General features: G+C 40.5%; 1 protein-coding gene across 9 annotated transcripts in view; it reads right to left on the bottom strand.

Annotated features, from left to right (window-relative positions):
• Positions 1–20,783, bottom strand: part of ABI1 (abl interactor 1) — a 102,460-nt gene that overhangs the window by 22,756 nt on the left and 58,921 nt on the right. For 5 of the 9 annotated variants that reach the window (XM_038755835.1, XM_038755839.1, XM_038755838.1 and 2 more), the window contains exons 3-5: positions 13,270–13,446; positions 3,729–3,743; positions 2,938–3,038 (exon numbers count right to left, since the gene is read on the bottom strand). In XM_038755835.1, the coding sequence (XP_038611763.1) occupies positions 2,938–3,038; positions 3,729–3,743; positions 13,270–13,446 (293 nt within the window). The remainder of the gene's footprint in view (positions 1–2,937; positions 3,039–3,728; positions 3,744–13,269; positions 13,447–20,783) is intronic. The other 4 variants (XM_038755836.1, XM_038755840.1, XM_038755844.1 and 1 more) reach the window with 1 other exon arrangement.

The raw sequence follows: 20,783 nt of genomic DNA, 5'->3' as shown, positions 1-20,783 counted from the left end.
CCCACTCTCGGCACCTCCCCAGGATGCTACTGCTGCTAGCATGATCTGAATGCTAAGAAGCCTGGGAAATACCAGGCCCATTTCCCAAGGCCCATTTCAGTCTTTCCCCAGCTTCCCAGAGCAGGCTCAAAAATCAGGAAATCAACAGGGGTCCAGGTCAGCAAGGCTGCTGAAATTAGCATTCAGGCTGTCTTTTGATAGCATCAATTCCTCTCAAATGTAAATGGTTTTCTTGCATCTTTTTCTCTTGGGGTTCATTGTTTTCTTACATTTGAGTCTCCATGGCAAGCCAGAACCGGCTCTATTTCACAGGAACTATTCCAGGCTTGAAAACTTTTTAAACACTTAATGAAAAGCTGGCCGATTCTTTTATTTCCCTGTACTTGAGCTATATGGGGTTTAAATGAAGAAGAGATCCCTCAACCCTTGGCAGTAGGAATACTCCCTTCCTTTGGTTCTGCCTCAAATAAGACAGACTTGGGAGAGTGATTCAAACCCCAGAACTAGCCTCCAAAATGCAGAGCAGAAACAGTGTCCAACCTAATTCATTTGTATCTACCTCAGCACTTAGAACACAGTAAGCACTTAAATACAAAAATAAATAAATAAATAAATAAATAAACTGGGGGTCATTTCCAACTAACCCTCTAAGTAAATTTCCTCTTGGGACAGGGCAGGAAAGAAAGTCACTGTGGTTTCTGATGGTATTTTTATGTTCTAAGGATAGAAGACCAACAATTAAAATAGCCAACATTCTGCTGGCATTTGACCTCTATTTTGTCTACTGACTCAGTATTTAATCAGGTCATAATTCACCCACAACAAAAACATTCTTCGTCACTTACAAGGCCACTGCGCATCTTTCAGATCCCCTTCCGGAAGAAAGAAAGAGACAAATGATAGCTGGGAAGATGCTAGCAAGTTAGGGGTTGTCTGGGGCTACCAGTTATGGTTTTTGAAAGGTGTGTGCGTTTTGGGGCGGGGGGCTGCAGAAAGGCGGGAGAAGAAATGGTTCCCCCTCTAGACTGTATAGCTTGTTGTGGACAGGGAACGGGTCTATCACCTCTGTTTTATTGTATTCTTCCAAGAGCTTAGTACAGTGCTCTGCACACATAAGAGCACCATACACAGCCCCATCAGTCAGAACCGGATCTAGAACCCAGGCCTTTTGATTCCCAAATCAGCCTCGTTACACTGGCAGCCGTGAACTCTTTTTCAATCTCAGCTTGGCACCATTTACATAGTGCCCCTGTTATTTATTTTATAGTTATCTTTATGAAGGAAACCACTCAGTCCTTCCTTACTGTATGGAGGTAATAAGGCATAGTGTACAGTAGAATAAAAGGTGATTGATAAACCCCATCCCAACCCATCCTTTCATTCTCCTGTCCAAGGTGATTTTATAGCAAAACACAAACATTATCTGCTCTATGACCTTGGGCAAGTCAACGTTTCTGAGCTTCAGTTACCTCACCTGTAAAATGGAGACTAAAGCTGTGAGCCCCCATGTGGGACACGGATTGTGTCCAATCACATTATCTTGCATCTATCCAGTGCTTAGTACAGGGCCTGGCACATAGTAAGCACTTAAATATCATAAAAAAATTAATGGTCTTCATTAATATGAATGCCGTATTTGAGTTTTGGAGAATAATTAAACCAATCTCCCATAGCACCCAAGTGCATACAAGCCATTATAGAGGATGTTTGGCCTAGGGGTAAGAATAACAAATACAGTCACTGCTAAATGCCACAAGAAGTGCTTAGTACAGTGCTGTGCATTCAGTAAGTGCTCAATAAATACAATTGAATGAATGAATGAATGCACGTGGCAGGAGAAGAGTTGGAAGTACCATGAGGAACACTGAGGGCCACTTTCTATTACCAAAATTAAGAGGCGATAAAACATACATAATATCTCTCTATCTCTGGACTAGTTTAGGTCATAGGTTTGAACCCTGAACCCAAGGAGGGGGACGGAACAAGCCAAACACTTATTTCTCCCAAATCCCCCCAAATTATTCTTCTTCGCCTTCTTCCATCTTTTAATGAGCAAGACTGGACTGAAGTATCAGTAAACGGTACCCAATTTGGGGGATCTTACAGATAAATATATAATAAATTAAAATAGTTACCTTCCTGCTTGCTCCTCTGACCTCTCCAGGTTGGTGATTGCAGGAGATATGGCTCCAGAAGATGCCCCCTGCACATCACATATACCTGACCTGTCGTTCAAGTGTTCTACTCAAGCCATCAGCGCAATCTCAAAACCTTCATGCGGGGAAACTGGCAGCTTTATGCTGCTTCCCACACACACACCACATGGCTTGGACTCTAGTGACTATTCGGAAACTGTTCAGCTAGCATTGGGTTAAGGGTGGAGGTGAGGAAAAAAAGGAGTGTGCAGAGGGAGAACATAGCTGAGGGGTGGAAAAACCTGAAATGCAGTCTTCCCAGTCACACAGATATGCTGCTCCACAGATGAAATAGGGACCCAAAACCACGGGTCCTCACCTCCTATAGCTACTTCGGTTAGATGTGCCCTGAAGATTTGGGTTGGAAATGAAGACTTCTCCTCTGTCTACCGCCCAACAGAAAAACATACCTGGCTTTTGCAGACAGTCATTCAGACAAATGTCTCTAAGGATCTGACAGAGTACAAAGACAAAGCTGCCTTTGTTTATGAGAGAATCACAAGACGGATTTTTGTTTTCTTTAATTTTACAGATCATCTTTCAACCATGAAAAGAGGCCTACAGTATACAGAGAATTCTACGATATAAAATATTGCTAAGCTCATGAAAGGATCCTACAAGGTCCCGAGGATACTTCATTTGGAAGCGATCAGATTTAGACACAAAATACTGACTTGCCAAACATTTACCGTCTTGCTGGCATCTGCTTCAAAAATCAGGGAACAAATAGTTATAGTCTTACCCCAAAGTTCCTCGGCCTGACATGGGAGGGCTTGGTGGTTTCTGGGTAGGCGGATTTGTTCTCGACAGCGTGCCAGTTCTTGCAGGCTGGTTATTTCCATGCTAAAGTGTGGAAGGAAAAGGTTCGATTTTCACATCAAAACTACTCAGTATTTTGACATTCAAGCATTATTATTTTTAATATAGGGATATGAATTGAGGATTCCCAGATGGCTGTGAACAGCACACTTTGACACTGCTGTGAAAACCTCGAAGAAAATGAAAATTAACCTTTGTATTTCATTTCCCTTATCATTAATGATTTATGCAATGAATGTAAAATTTCAGCTGCAATAAAAGGCAGCTAAAAATTCATGCCAAAAATTCCTTTTTTGCAAAATGTTAACACATTTCAGACTAGTGTCATTACTTCAAAAATCAGGACTTCAAATGAAATTGTGAAATGCAGGTATCGGTTTTGCCCAAATAGCTTCTTCTAAATGATCATCTCACATCCAATGTCTGGGAAGCCTCCTAAAATGTAAGTCAATATGAGCAAGGCATCTATCAAAACTGAGCAAAGCATTAAATGTTAGAAAATTAATGTATCTCTGTGAAGGCCAGTGTTGATATATCTTTGATATATTAACACATCCAGGCTGAATGTGGCTGATTTGAATTGGAGCATGTTTAATCTACATAACCTATGGAAAAGCGGAGAGACAAACAGAAGAGTTTTCAGCTTAGTGGCTCTGCAGCCTCTATCAAAATGGAAGGGGCACTGTGAGGCAAATGAGAAGTAACTCCTCTTACCTTGGCTTTTAGCCACTTTACGATGGCAAGGAAAAGGGGGGGAAAAAGGAAAAAATTAATGCCAGATAGATCATAGCCGTTAGGACAGGTTTATATCTACAATCATTAGGTTCATTTTCCTACTAGTAATTACACAACCATACACCAAATATCCACTTACAGAGAAGTACAGAAACATACAGAAGGCCCTTAAGGATTTTTAAAGGATATGTACACACTTGGCCTAAACTACATCACTAAGAGTGAGGAATCACCAACAGATTCCAGATTGCATCCGGCATGGAGCCAACCATGACAATCTATCTCAGGAGGTCTCCATTTCCAAGGTCTCATTTTTTATTCCAAATTTCATACCATTTTTACATAAGAGAATGCAAGTTCTTCGCATACAAATTCAGAAGATGCGATCAAATGACTGGGAGATTTTCACAACACCCTCATGCTTGGTTTTTGTCAAGCATGGGTAATGCTGAACGACCCCAGAACCTTCAGTGTAGGAAAAGTTTCAGATTGGAGATCAGTTGTAGAAGGCCCTTTCTCCTCTGAGTTACTGGGTTAAAAACTGTTGGACTAACAATAATAATATGTTATGCCAAGTAGTTATTGGCTGCTTAAATTTATCAACTAACAAACATCTGTTCTCAAAAAAAACAAGCACCTTTCACACAACCATCTTTGCCAATGTCTCGGACAAGAGAAAGAAATATGGGTGCTATTCTCTTGTTTCTAGAGATGTTTGTCTCTGGAACAAGCAACTAACACAGCAGAGTGATTAAACCTGCATGGCATGTAAATAGTGTTGTGTTTTCCTTAAGACATACCCAGAGTACCTACAACACCAAGACTGCCAATATTTCCTTAAGGAAATACGACATTATTTACAAGGCTTCTTACAACTAAAAGTTCTACTTTCTGCCAATCTATTTACAGCAATGACATATTTTGGAAGACACCAAGATCATTATGGATTCTTGAAAATCCAAAAGCATTTTGGCTGTACTCTGTTATTTGATGGCCAGGGTGTAGTTTTAATTGCTGTTCATCTTTTGCCCCCCAAATGGTATTGGGCACTGCTGCATTTCTTCTCAGAAGAGGATGATTACACAGGCAAACTAAAATAGCACAAATTAGAAACACTTTGAGATGAAAAGTGCCAACAGTAGCTAAATACGACGACTCTCGGACCTATGTTCTAACCAGAGATTACTACACTTCCATCTTGTTTCCCATGTTAAATTTATGTTGACCAATGAACAATGATTAAGCACAGTCGTTATTCCTCTACGCCACAAGAAACAGTCCCCTTTCAGATATAAGAAAGGAACTGAGAGGAAGGGGCCCACATTTAACAAGGGAAGCTTGACCAAAGGGCCATGAGTGAGTGCAAAGCCTGGATATTTTTCCCCCTTCAACTGGAACCACCATTCCCTTTAGCAGCACCAACATGATGAAAAATGAGGTTTTTTTAAAAAAAAATATTTCCCTGCCAGCGGCATAAGTGGCTAGAAAGGGGTCCACTGTCACAGCCATAAGACAAACATATCCAATTGGACTGTCTTTTCAAAAATAATAAAAGAAAGGTCAAAAATCAAGTTCAAAAATACCCCTATTCAATCTTGCTATGCTGCCATCTGCCCTAAAATAAACTGAAACAAAACTATTCCAAAAAGAAGAGAACATTTTCTTCCCTTCCCAATTTCCTATGTCTGCACTTGGTTCCAGCATCTGAAGGGAGAGGAGTTCCAAACAATAGCCCCTTCCTTCCTCTCCCCCTCATCCCCCTCTCCATCCCCCCATCTTACCTCCTTCCCTTCCCCACAGCACCTGTATATATGTTTGTACATATTTATTTATTTTACTTGTACATATCTATTCTATTTATTTTATTTTGTTAGTATGTTTGGTTTTGTTCTCTGTCTCCCCCTTTTAGACTGTGAGCCCACTGTTGGGTAGGGACTGTCTCTATAGGTTGCCAACTTGTACTTCCCAAGCGCTTAGTACAGTGCTCTGCACACAGTAAGTGCTCAATAAATACGATTGATGATGACGAATAGCAGTGTGGCCTAGTGGTATGAGCACTGGACTGGAGATAGGAACCTGGGTTCTAATCCCAACTCAGCCACTTACCTGCTGTGGTACCTTGGGCAAGTTACCTAACTACTCTGTACCCCAGTTTCCTCATCAGTAAAACGGGGGTTCAATTCCTGTTTTATCTCCTACTCAGACCCTGAGTCTCATGTGAAAGAGAACTGTAACCAACCTGATTATCTTCTATCTAAAATTACACATTTAAGCAGGCAGTAAGAACTGAGAAATGATTTTTAGTGCTTTAAGTTCATAATAGAGGAATCTGATTCACTCGCTCTGGAAACTATATATAATTTCAATCAATTGTATTTGAGTGCTTACTATGTGCAGAGCACTCTACTGAGCATTTGGGAAAGTTCAATATAACAGACTTAGCAGAAACATTCCTATGCAATATAGCCATGTTTGATAATAGGGGGGAATCAATTGATCAAATGTATTTAGTGTGTGGACAGCATTGTTACTGAGCACTGGGAAGAGTACCATTTAACAGAGTTAGCTGACCTGTTCCCTGTCCACAAATAGCTTACAGTCTAGAGGAGTAGTAGTAATAATAATAATAATAATAATGGCATTTATTAAGCACTTACTATGTGCAAAGCACTGTTCTAAGCACTGGGGAGGTTACAAGGTGATCAGGTTGTCCCATGGAGGGCTCACAGTCTTAATCCCCATTTTACAGATGAGGTAACTGAGGCAGACAGACAATATAAATAACTAACTTATGGATATGTGCACAACTGCTGCGGAGCTGAGGGTGGGGTGAATAAAGGGTGCAAATCCAAGTAAAAGGAGAAAGCACTTGGGAACAGGATTTGCTACTTTATCTTATTAGCTGTATTTCACACGACCTAAGATAGTGGACTTTTACTGATTTTCCACAGGATACTGTATACTGTATATTATCTATAGCTATATTATACAGCTTAGTTTTATATGTGTATACACACACACACACAAATATGGGTATATGCAACTATATATACCCATATAGTCTGTGAGCCCACTGTTGGGTAGGGACTGTCTCTATATGTTGCCAATTTGTACTTCCCAAGCGCTTAATACAGTGCTCTGCACACAGTAAGCGCTCAATAAATACGATTGATTGATTGATATATAGACACACATTATCTTTGAATTCAGAGAACTCTGCAGGTGATGACGTGTTGAAGGGACTAAATGAAAATAAAAGGAATGATGAGCATTCTACATACACACTTGTAGCCTGTCCTTTGGTTTGCAGCTCTCTGACTGGCAACGGTACAGCCTGTCATCTGAGGATTGTTTCTTTAAAATAGTAAGAGCATTTATAAATCTGTGCATAAAAATGTTTCATCGGCCCATTATCACTGTGGTCACCCTACTTCATCTTCCCCCTGCTGCTCTGAGGATCGCACCTGGATTGTTTCCAGTACCCTACCAGTCTTGGCTACAGGAGGGAGAGTCGAGCAGAAGCTCATTCATAGTGTGGGCAGCAGGTAGCAAATGGAAGGCAATTTGCTACAGGTCAAAACTCACCTTTGCTGGGCAGCAGTGCTAGGGGACAGAGTCGAGGGAGGAGACTCAAGTTCACCGTGCGGAAGAAGGCGATGGTAAACCATTTTCGTATTTTACCAAGAACACTTTGTGGATACACTACCAGAACGATTGCTGATGTAGAGTGGGGCGTTCTGGAGAGATGTGTCCATGGAGTAGCTATGGGTCAGTGACGACTCAACAGCATAAGACAGGGCAAGATTTCATCTCCCACACAGTAGTTGGTTTGGGGCAGATGACTTGGGAATTTGGAAAAATTTGAAGACCTCACTAATTACACTGCCACTGAACAGTAAACATGGTTAGAAGGGGGAGGCTGTTGAAACATTTTAAGCAGTCTGATGTTTGGGAAAAGGGCAAGCCGCCCTTCCATAAAGGTTAGACATCACCAGATAAAGGTGGAGTTTTGTCTCATCTGTGTCTTGTTGATCCCACATATTGCCTGCCAGCACCCCAAAGCCTTCATAGCTTCCCTGATTTGTTCTTTCTTTGCCCATCAGCACATCAATGGCCAGTGGACTGCCCATTTTAAGCATTAAATTCCAGGGAAAGAGCCCATATACCAAATTTTAAATATCTTTTTTCCTCGTGAGGACTTGTTTCCACTAGACTATCAACTGCTTTCTTTAGCTGGTGGAAGATTTGCTAGGGCCCAGACACATGAAACCAAAGCCATTCGATCTTAATTGGTTCAAGTTAAAGTCTACACAACACAAATGACTTTCAAATTAATGGGCATTTCATAACTATGAGACCTTGTTAAACCAAGAGCTCCGTTATTATTACACATACTGTTGGTGATGGTGTGCTCCCACCAGGCTCTCTTGGACCCATCCCTGAATAATTGGAGAGAAAACCCTGAATGATGTTTCAAAAGTCTGGCACTTGCCAGCTCTCTTTTCCTGAGGGGCACTGCAAAGATAAGGGAGGGAAAAGTAGAAAGAAAGAAGCATGTTTCTTTCCTCTCCCCTCTCTTGGTCAGGTTCTGCACCCCAATCTATGCAAGGGACTGGGAGTTATTCCCCACCTCTGCCCAGGCATAAAGCAGAGTTGGACTGGTCAATTCAATTTCTTCATCTCATCTACTGAAGGAACTGTGCTGTAATGAAACTGGAGCTGATCCCCTGCTGTCTCTGTTTGGTTTATTATATGTGGTGTCATACAAAGAAATAGCTATAAAATAAATACTGCAATTCAATAATAGAGTGCATGTTTATTATCGTGTATTTGCTATTTTTGTATGTCTGGGTCATGTGCATTTATTGTTAGGGCCAAACTTTTATTTCTTTATTAACTATTTGCCCACCAGTGTATTGAACTAATTTTTATAACTTTTTCCACGTTGAACATTTTAAAAATCTCAAGCCAAATTCCAGGACTCATGAAGGTCAAAGTTCTCCTTTTCAGAGACACCACTATGAATTTGAATGAGTACAGCATATACAATGTCATGCCTAGTATTCCTTTTGTATTATTATATTTCCACGTAAGTTTAGGGGAGTAATAAATGGCAAACTCTGTCTCTGCTGAACTTGAGACAGGATCTATTCCACATCACCAATGTCTGAGATTCCCGTGGACCTCATCAAGAGTCCCGGGAAGGATCAGAAATGCAACCTACCGTATCCACTTGGTCACCCGCAGATCAGGGTTAGACTGGGGCATGGGCTAAAAATAAATATTTCTCCCCACTCACCACCACCCTCAAAGCCTAGAGCTACAAGGGAACAAAAGATCATCTGTGGGCCTAGGCGATTAATAAAGATCACAATTATTACTATTCAGTACAATCTTGCACATTTTAAAAACCTTCCAAAATTCAAAACTTTGGATGAGGGGGTATATGAATTTGTTACTCAAATCATGCATCTTAGGTTGGACACAGTATGTTCAAGATTATTTGAAATAAAGTACATTAGGAATAACATGATAAAATGTGAACTGTGACGAAATAATCGAGGATGAAAAAGAGAGCTAAAAGCAAACAGCAGCTAGCTCGAAATTACATTACTTAAGGCTGACAACTGGGACCTGGCAAATACTTAACATGCTCACATTTCTATGCCAAATTATTTCCTTAGTAGGAAGTGGCTGAGAATAAACATGGCATGGGAGAAAGTACAAATTGTTGTGAATTAATACTAGCTTCTTACAATTTCAATTATTGAATTTTTATGCCAGTCCCTCAAAGAGTTCATTGCACTGTGTAAAGGACTACTGAGCAATGAGCCAAGTATTATAACTGTAGAAATAGAATAAAAACAACTCATATTTCCCACTGCCTAATCCTCATGTGGTTTGTTCCTTTATTCTACAAGATATGCGGAGATCCACTGTGTGCTAAGAATTGTACTGGTGTCCAACTTGATGGTCCTGGCATTTGTATTTTAGCTTTGCATTCACTACTGAGTCTTTTTACCCTACCCCACAGCTTCTACTTCTTTAGGAGAAATTAGAAGGGGACTAAAATCCCCACATACCTCAACTGTTAAACTCACAATGAACAGGATTAAGTAGGAAATGGGGATATTTCTTTGGTTCTCGAGTACTGGCCTTGTGGCAAAAGTCATCATCATCATCATCAATCGTATTTATTGAGCGCTTACTATGTGCAGAGCACTGTACTAGGCGCTTGGGAAGTCCAAATTGGCAACATATAGAGACAGTCCCTACCCAACAGTGGGCTCACAGTCTAAAAGGGGGAGACAGAGAAAAAAACCAAACATACTAACAAAATAAAATAAATACAATTGACCCTAAATAGGTAATTTCCCTGACCCAAAGTTAAATTACTGGCTCACTAGAAAAATTCAGAGGTGGAAGAAGTTTGCTGTTTAGAAGCCCTGTCAGTAGCTGCAGTGAGTTTTATACCACCCATATGTGAGCAGTGTCTTTCTATGAAGATAGTACTCCCTAAGATCCAAACCCTGGCGCGTACGGCCAATCTGAGAGCAATCAATCAATCGTATTTATTGAGCGCTTACTGTGTGCAGAGCACTGTACTAAGCGCTTGGGAAGTACAAGTCGGCAACATATACAGTCCCTACCCAACAGTGGGGTCACAGTCTAAAAGAGCACAACAGCACAACTCAGTGAAAAGGCAATAAAATGCCTTACAATTCAAACATTCCACATTACAAACAGCCAGCAGAAAACTTCTTTTAGAACCTTCAGCCTATTAAAAACATAATGAGCTTTTGAAAAAAAAAAAAAAAAACAAACCACAAAAAGAAAAAAAGAAAACAAAACAAAATCAAGAAACAGATGGTTTACCAGGAGACAAACGGCTCATCTCCAATGTCAATAAAATGTGAAATTTTTACCTGAATCAAAGCCCAAAAGTCATTGTCTACAGGCAATTTAGGATTTTCTACAACTAAGATGTTGTCAGATACAGAAGCTTTGTGTATAATTTGCAAGAAATAAATTCTATGGTATCATCATTAACTTTTGCTTTTCCACCCATCTCCCTATCTGAAAAGGAATTGCTACTAGCAGGGGTGAGGGGGAGAAGAGGGGGGTTATCTGTGCATTTTTCCCCTTATTTTATCCATCTTTTAGACTGTGAGCCCACTGTTGGGTAGGGACTGTCTCTATATGTTGCCAATTTGTACTTCCCAAGCGCTTAGTACAGTGCTCTGCACACAGTAAGCGCTCAATAAATACAATTGATGATGATGATGATGATTCAGAGGGGAGAGTCCGGCATGAAGTTTTCCCTCAGTTGCTTAAGGTAGTGTCCTTTGAGGTCATTAAAAGAATTATTTAACTGAGCAGCAACATGGCTAGTAGAAAGAGCCTGGGCATCAAAGGACCTGAGTTCTAATCCCAGATCTACCACTTACTTGCTATGTGACCTTGGGCAGGTCACTTAACCTTGCTGTGCCTCGATTCCTTAGTCTGCAAAATGGGGAGTAAATATCTGTTCTCCCTCCTACTTAGACTGTGAGCCCCATATAGGTCCTGATTGTTGTGCACCTGCACCAGCACTTAGTACAGTGCTTGGGACATAGTAAGTGCTTAACAAATGTCAATACTATTAACTGAAAAATGTGGTGGAACCAGAGAGAAGTTCCTTCACCCGGGGACCTGTTCAACTCATGCTGTTGGAGGGTCTTCTTGAGATAAGTCTGAAAACCGCAAAGGCAAATCTACCTCGAGCAGTTATAACCCTCCAAACACTTATAAGGAATGATCCAATGGGGATAATAACCTTTAGAAAACAAACATTTAGAGACAGAATAATCCAGAAGTTGGCTGGTTACCTGACTGAACTCAGATGACCCGTAAACGAAAATGGATTAAAATGGGGTTCAGGTATCAGAATGCTTGATGATGACGATGACAGTATTTGTTAAGTGCTTACTATGTGCAAAGCACTGTTCTAAGCGCTGGGGAGGTTGCAAGGTGATCGGGTTGTCCCATGGGGGGCTCACAGTTTTAATCCCCATTTTACGGATGAGGGAACTGAGGCACAGAGCAGTTAAATGACTTGCCCGAAGTCACACAGCTGACAATTGGCGGAGTTGGGATTTGAACCCATGACCTCTGACTCCATAGCCAGTGCCCTTTCCACTGAGCCACGCTGCTTCGCCGACGCTTGAATGCTTGATCCAAATTAGTTTAGACAGTGACTACAGAAGGCTTCATATACTTATTAATTGCTGTACAGAAACTGTTTCTTCTGATCTGGTATAAGTACTGGTGGGGCTTGCTAAACCTGGCAGGATAGAGTAGTAGCAAAAGGAAGGGTCACCAGGAAACGCTGGCTTATTTCTACGGAGGGGAAAAAACAAGGCTAAGATTTAATAGAAGAGAAAGACAATGGAAACCAAAGAGACAAAACTACATAAAAAAGCAAAACTGAAGAACTGAAGTATAAGCAATTGGAGTATTTCACTTACTTTTCCTATCTGATTACCAATTTTAAAACTCTCAACATACAAAAAGCAGAAAGGTCCTGGAATTGGAGGGGTTTTTTTCCACATAAATAGGGATGTTAAAAAATACATTCATTCATTCAATCGTATTTATTGAGCGATTACTGTGTGCACAGCACTGCACTAAGCGCTTGGGAAGTACAAGCTGGCAACATATAGAGATGGTCCCTACCCAACAGTGGGCTCACAGTCTAGAAGGGGGAGACAGAGAACAAAACATATTAACAAAATAAAATAAATAGAATAAATATGTACAAATAAAATAGAGTAATAAATACATGCAAACATATATACATATATACAGGTGCTGTGGGGAGGGGAAGGAGAATACAAGGAGCTATAGATTATCTAAAGGTTGAAGAGATTGGGGTGGAGCAGAGTTGAGGCAGAGAATAAGGAAGTTCAAAAATGGAGTCAGAGTAGAAGGAAAGAAGAGGCAAGGCCAGAGAGAAAGAATCACAAAAACCCTATGAATGTTTCATGGATTTCAGCTGGCTTAACTCCCTCTGCATAAACTTGTTGAAACTGAAAAAGGTAGTATTAGGTGGACAAGCTCATTTACCAATCCTCTGGAACTGAAATATATAGATTCCCCACTGCTGTAAACTAATTTTGAATATATTTTAAGTACTATTCAATCATGTTTAAGTAAATGTTAAGGCTGCGAATTGCCCAGATATTCTCTTAGATTCTGTTTTTACTAGGATATACATGCATAGAGCGGATCAAAAATTGGCACTAGTAAATTACTCAAGATGAGCATACACAATAAGATAGGTCTCTTTTAAGTGCCTTATTTTGAACTTCCTAAAGAAAATTTATTCTGTCTAATGATGACAGGCTCTGACTTGTGCCAAGGATATTGCTATTACAAAATAAAATCAAGTTGTTACTGCTAAATAGGAGTCTGGTAACTTCCCCACTTATTCGCAACGAATTTGCAAACTAAAAATCCCTTGGTCTGTAGAAATGCTTACCTTTACACCATGGCCCACATCATCCAGCATTGTGTAGTCTATAGGTTTTCGAATGTACCTTACAGGACGTTCCATGTTTGCAGGTGCTATGATTTTGTGAGTTCTTGATGTGTTCTTATTGGTTGTCAAAATGCCTATCTCTCTGCGGGCCACTTTCTCTTTATGGATGTCCACAGTCTACAATTAAAAAATAAAGAAAAGTGATTTATTAATAAGAACGTAGTTGGACAACAGGTATCAGATCAGTCATGGGCCCAAAGAATTTGACAAAAAGAAGTGATTTTCCCCAACCCCTGAAAGAGTATAATCTCCTGGGACCATGCATTTTTATTCTATTATAAATTCCTACTACAGTGGTCTACCTGTAGTTAAGTGCTCAATAAATAACACTGATATGGCAATCAACAAGTACATATATTGCACACCTGCTCCTCTACTACCTAGCATATGTAAAATAGGGGATTGGTCAAGATGAATTGAGATAAAGTTTTTAGGTTTAGGTCTAGTACTTCATTAGTCAAAAATTTCACATCGGTAACAGGATTACTGTGCCCCATTTCAGGACACTCGTAATCATGGAATCACCTCTGACTCATCTCTTGTTAATCCACTGCACTACTGCTCTTCCTGACTCTCCATTCATTCATTCAATCGTATTTATTGAGCGCTTACTGTGTGCAGAGCTTTGTACTAAGCGCTTAATGCAGTCTACATCCAAGAGCAAGAACGATCTCTACGTTTAGCCACAGCATTGCTAATAGAGAACAGTATATGTTTCAGGGGACTCCAAACACTAGTTTTACTGGGTAGGAAAGCTCATTTGGAAGGAGGGGGAGAGAGGGGGAAAGAGTATGAAAGAGTACAGGGAATGAGTCCACAGAGAGAGCCTTCAGGGCAAATGAGGGAGACAATTCTTGTCTGTGAGAACTTGTTTGGGCCAGACTCTGGAAATGGCCATCTGCCCAAAATTGAGTAGAACTTGTGCTGCATACGCTTTGTTCAAGAAGGTGTAAACAACCTCCTTGATCAACCAAAATAACCCACTCGCATCGGAATCCTTAAGCACTCTAACTGGGTGCCTGGTCCAAAGGTACAGATGTTTCAAAAATAATTATCTGGGAAGTGAGACACAGGAAGTCGACGCATGCATTATGCCTAAAGTGGTTTTGAAATGTACTGTAGTGGGAAAATCTGGTTCTGCCACTAACTTCTAGATGATATCAAAGGTGCCTGCTCCCCGAATAGCATCCCTCTTCCCTTCACCCGCAAAATCCTATTAAAACATAAGCTGTGGTCAATATACACTCCCTACATTTTGAGGGTGCACTATTGTGTTTTAGAATGTGAAAAATAACAAAAGGATCCTTCCCTTAGGGAGCTTACAGACTACGAGAGCAAACAATCAGTGTGGCTCAGTGGAGAGAGCACGGGCTTGGGAGACAGAGGTCGTGGGTTCTAATCCCAGCCCCACCACTTGTCAGCTGTGTGACTTTGGGCAAGTCACTTAACTTCTTTGTGCCTCAGTTACCTCATCTGTAAAATAGGGATCTTTCAAATGACTGTGAGCCCCACATGAGACAACCTGATAACCTTGTATCTATCCCAGGGCTTAGAACAGTGCTTGGCACATAGTAAGCCTTAACAAATACCATCATTATCATTATTACTATTGAAAATTACAATGCCAAACGGAAGAGTAAATATGCAAGACATCACATATAAATATCCTTTTTATAAAAGATACTGTAATGCTTGAAGCCTCAGGGATTAACCTGGGATGTCTTCTTCAAGGAGAAGCATTTTTAGTATAAAAGCAAGAATAACCGAGGGACCCCTTGTTGCAAAAAGAAGGGTTGTTGTGCAATTGTTGCTTGCCAGAAAACCCACAACTTGGATCAAAGGTAAAGTGTGAACTGAGAGAGACCATTTCTTCTTGAATATGCAGTCTCTGCACCTTGATTATCTTTACAACATTAGATTTTGAGTTTGGGCATCATATGCATCCATGGACCCCACCTTGCCTGAGAATGAAGTCAGGTCTGGTCTTGTATTTGGGCTGTCACTAAAACGACTCATCTGCATTAGCAATCCTGTGGAATTTCAAACTGTCCTATTGTCCTCTGCAATTTGTGTCCAAATGTTTAACATTGAGCTACTCAGATGATGAAAAACCCTAATAAAGAGACTTACAAGAGCAAAATTATTAGGTGTATTAGCATCCTTGAAATTATAATCAGCTGTCTGGATTCAAAAGACATTGTTACAGCTGAAACCAGCACTAAAAAGGAAGAGTACAAAACAGTAATTAGAGGAGGCAGAGGAAAAGTCCCCATCCCTCCAGGAGAACTTAATTCTTAAAATACATTCCAAATACCAGAGATCAGAACCTCTGAGCTGCCTTCTCATCCAACTCACCTTGAGGCAATCTTCACGTCTAAAATATGAATGGCTCAGGAGACTTAAAAATAATAAAATGGGTGTCTCTTGTGCAATTTTATAAAGCAGCCACATTTTTCCTTTGTAAAATCTCTTTTAAACCTGGGTACAGCTAGCGAGTTTAAAAGCCAACTTAAGTAAATGCATATGAAGAGATGACACGGGAAAATGAAAAAGTGCAAACAAAAACTGCCAGGGACCTGAACGCAGTAAGCATCCAAAATAATTTTGAAAGGTCCCATAGAAATCAGATTGGGCAGGTTAGTATAAAATACAACTGACTCCGTCAATGGCATTTATTGAACTCGGGCTAGATTCTAGGCACTGTATTTTGGGCTTGGAAGATTTCGCTAATAGCAAGATACATGTTTCTTGCTTTCAAAGAACTTAATTTAATCAGGGAGAGACGGAACAAAATGTTCAGAAAGTGAATATGGATTAAGTCGGCTGCGAATACTCAATCTTCTGAATAAAAAAACTACTATTCTCATCTCTTCAATACGATTATGAACACGCCTGTGTCATTATCAGGTTACCTTCTCTTGTGTAACTATAATAAAAGGTGGGAATTATGTCTGATCTGATTATCTAGCATCTACTCCGGTGCTTATACAAGTAAGGACTTAGATACCGCAATTATTAATAATGTGCTTTCTTTTCAATTTTTCTATAAAGACCCATGACACTAGATTTGTATGCTAGTAAAATGGGCTGTTTGGGGCAGCCCATATAATACAATAGCCATGAGAACTGTCATTTTCAACTCAGGAAGGAGAGAGGTGGAGAAGGGGGTTTTAATAGTGTGGAATTGGAGGCTTTTAGTGAGAAGTGCGTACTAGTGAGGATAAGCAGAAGCTGAAACCAGGAGTAGAAGGTGATTCTGGGAGCTGAGGCTGAAGGAAACCTTAAAAGCAAGTGTCCATGACCACACAGAACAGACTGAGTGGGTAAATAGTGACCAACAGATATGTGTGTTGTACTTTTTTTTAATAACAGCTCTACTGCTTTTAACCTTTACTCTTTTTATAGCATTTTCTTCACTGCTTATTGGACTTAACGCACCTGTACGTTATTTCCTTTTCATTGATGAGGAACTTAGCCCATAAGGAAAAAGGGACTTGCATGACAGACACATGAACTGAAATTCTCTCCTTCTTTCCCTCTGCCCTAGCCTTTAGAAGTAACTTGGAAATAATCTCCCAAAAGATCAGATTTGGTCCCTGCTGTACATTACCCAGCTTCTCCTTTCTGTTCCCTCTATGTTTCCATGAAAATGGAGGCCAGTAGGAAACTCCATGGGTAGTTACTGCTTGCATATTCCTGTGGAATGGAGATTCTCCAAGGGCAAGAATCTCATTTAGATTGGTCTATTAAGTGCCTCAGTGCACATCTGTCCCTCCTATGTCCATCTTCCACTCCATGCCCCCATATTCTTCTCCTTATGTCTTTAGGGAAAGTCAGTAACAGCAGTGGGGCATGGAACTAGTAGGACCTGGGTTCTAAACCTGGCTCTGCCAGTTGCCTGCTGTGCAACCTTGTGTAAGTTGCTTAACTTCTCTGTGCTTCAGTTTCCTCATCTTTGAAATGGCGATTCAATATCTGCTCTCCCTCCTTATACCGTGAGTCCAGTGAGGAATGAGGACCGTGTCCAACCTGATTATCTTGTATTACTCCAGGGCTTATTACAGAGCTTGGTACATAGCATCCTCTCTGCCTTCAAGAAATTTCCAATGTACGGGAGAACCCAAGTGTCAGCAGCAACTACCCTCGAAGTACCCCCTGTGCCAGATTTCCATGAACACGTAAACAAAAAGGAACAGAAAAGAAAGCCTGAGTAAATTAGGGCTCTGGGCAAAGCCTTATTTTCATGGCTCCCTTACCTCGCAAACCGAGACACCACAAGTCAGATTTGTATCTCGCAGTAAGGTCAGAAGTCTCTGAGTGTGGCAATTGAAGTCTCTTATCGGAGACACGGAAGGAGGTGAGGAGCAAAGTTAAGTGCTTAAGAGGCCCAAAGATAACGCAGACACGGGCTATTTTGATGGACTCCTTCAAATTTCAAGAGGTTCACTTTTGCCTCCTACTCCTCATATTACCCTACTCAAGGTGCTTCACAGAAACCACTGAGGACTCCCTAATTTTGCCAATGATAGCAACTGTAGAAATGGCCCCAACCTGCCTTTTTCAGGGGCTCTAGGCAGCCGGTCTGGCACCCTGTCATTTCTCTTCCAATTAAAGAAGCAGCCAAAACCCATCACGTAATGCAGCCAGATCTTTCAGTCCACCACTCATCACTCCCTCCCAAAAAGACACACTCCCTAGCAGCTCTCTCCGAGCTATTCCCCACAGGCCACAGCTTTCAGTGAAAAGGAAGGGGAGGAGTAGCAGAGAAGCTTCCAGCTCAGGCATCAGGCTGTGACCTGCTTCCTGTTTGGACCTCTTCATCAGGATCAGCTTACCACTGAACAAAGAAACATCAGGTTTTCGCAGGGATGGTTATAATATACTGATTTATCCAAGACCATCTAATAACAGCAAAATAATAATCATAGCCAGATAGGGGGGAAAAAACAAATTAGACCCAGAAATGGAATGGATTTGTAAGGATCTGAAACTTTTTAATGTACAAGCACTTGTGGGCAATAGGAAGACAACAAAATCTCTTTCCTCGTTGCTATTCCAAGTTCCAAAAGTCAGTCTCTCCTTGAGAACATGCAAATATTTGCAATGCCACTGAAAGCTCTGAACAAAACAGTCCCCCAACACCGAAGAATTGTGTGTGCTGAGTGCCTTCCACCTCCTCAACTTTAACTTTCCCACTGCTCTACCACTCTTCTCTTTAGTTCATTCTAAATAGGTTTATGGTACATTTTACTTTATATTCTGCCCTGAAATGTATATGCAGTAATTCTCACTGCATTCAATAACTTCTCAAAGAGCTACTATAATTTTTTGAATAAATGTGACCCATACAACTTCCACAAGGGACTCCGTAGATTTTTAGCAAGGGATTTGAAATACATCCCCAAATTTTCACATTAACTTATCAGCTCTGGGCCAAAACTCTACAGTAGCTATACCAAATTGTTTCTTCGGGTGTTGGTTGTCGAACTGGGCTCTTGGTTTCTCAGGATTTTGAGTGTGATCTCAGGTCTGGCTGAGATCAATTGGGGGCTCTCAATAAAAGTCTCTCAACATGACCCCTGAGGCCTGCATTATAACAGGGTAGTCCTAAATCTTAGGTAGCTACAGGTATCTAGTGTCTAGACCAACCCAAGAACATTTTGAGCAAAATGTATTTGCTGAGATTCCAGCCTTACCTCATACCATTGTTTAAAACGGAAGAGGAAAAGGGCCTGAGTGAAAAAACAGGCCAGGATTTCAGTTGGAATAAGCATTTGAGGGGCTATATTAAATTTCTAGCATTAGTCTGAACTACTTTTTCACTGACTGAAGATGTGTGGAGAAATTATAAAAGCAGGAGGGAATACTAATTCAAGCACAGTCTTTTTTTAAAAAAAAAAAAACCTGCCATACAGCATTTGCTCTTCCCTTCTCTAATCTACTCTACTCCCTTGCAATTCACTAGTTTCTGACAACCCAGATGGTCTAAACTCACCACACAAGCAGGCAATGAAAGCTTAAATTCTCAACTGCACAGCTGTGGACTTTTCGATCTAGTATGTGGAAATGCCCACCTAAATAGGAAACAAGTTTCAGTCTCTAAACAATGCTTAAAATTAACTCTCATCTTGAAACCCTGAAGAGACAAAACTTCACCTTTAACTTCCACCCTGGTTCATTAGTGGCAACATAATTATGCAGCATTTAGAATAGTTAGCTCCTTTTGCTTTTTAATAGACAAAAATGTAATTTGAATTTACCTCATATCCAGTTGATTTTAGATACACCCACAAACAACAAAAAAGCTAATTTACAGATTACAGACTGCACTTAATTTATAGATTACAAATTCCCGTTTCCCCCCACACCCCCACACCAATTTACTCCTTGATGTTATTGCTCTGGGCCAAATTAACTACTTTCTTTTGTTTTCCAGTCTCCAAGGAACATTATAAAAGGATAATTCTAAAATCATTTCTCAAAAATTAAGGTTATAGGGAATTTTCGATGACAAAATTGCTATTTTAAATATTAAAACTGTGATTAATTCATGCCCTAATCAAGCATTGGAAATACAGTCCATTTTAGAGCACAAAAGCAACAGGAATCAGTCCAACTCAATTTATGTACACTGAAAATAACAGAACATAGGTTGCTACATTATGCAGCAAGGGGTAGAACACTTAGAGTTGCTGTCAGGTTTAAAGATGCTATTACTGACATGTTACAACCCATTAAACTGATGAGTACAAATTCCAGTGCATGATCCATTTGAGGCACATATATAAATCTCCCTAGAACTACACATAGCAACCTTTGCTATTTGTGATTCCCCTGGTGCTTTCCTCGCTGCTTGCCAGATTACTGCTGTTACTTCCCAGAGGTCAACATCTACACTGCATTTTTGGAGATATTGGCTTTCCTGATTCAGTTGTCTACTTTGTTATCAGGGTACTGCTGAGGTAGCAGAAACCGATTCAGGAGCTTTGAGTTCTCTATCTCCAGTGCCCATCTTGGGCTAATACAACGGGTTCCCAGGTGCAGGTTGGTACTTGACCTCAATTTTCTTCCAAATGATCACAAGATAGTGGGATTTTAATAAATAAATACGATAAATTCAATAAATACGATTGATGATGATGATGATTTTGCCAACTCCGCAAAGTAGCCTATTATCTCTTGTATGTCAGCCCTGTGCTCACGAGCCTTTCATGAACTTCTGCGGCTTGCTGGAGTGGTAAAAGGTACCCAGAGAATCTGAAACACTTTCTCACAATGCCTTCCAAATTGTGTGTTGCCTCCTCTTCACAGCCTTCTCACATTCCATGCAAATATGGGAAATGGCTTCAGCATAGTGCCAGCAACTCTAATCCAATCCAACTATTCATTAGAATCTGATGACCCTAGTAGCTCCTCTCCAACCTTCTGAGGAACAGCATACTTCTAAAACTGGC

Source organism: Tachyglossus aculeatus, chromosome 13 (genome assembly GCF_015852505.1).
Source record: "Tachyglossus aculeatus isolate mTacAcu1 chromosome 13, mTacAcu1.pri, whole genome shotgun sequence".
NCBI classification, from domain to species: Eukaryota; Metazoa; Chordata; class Mammalia; order Monotremata; family Tachyglossidae; genus Tachyglossus; species Tachyglossus aculeatus.
The sequence above is the reverse complement of the archived record's forward strand: the minus strand, read 5'-3'. Positions and strand labels throughout refer to the sequence as shown.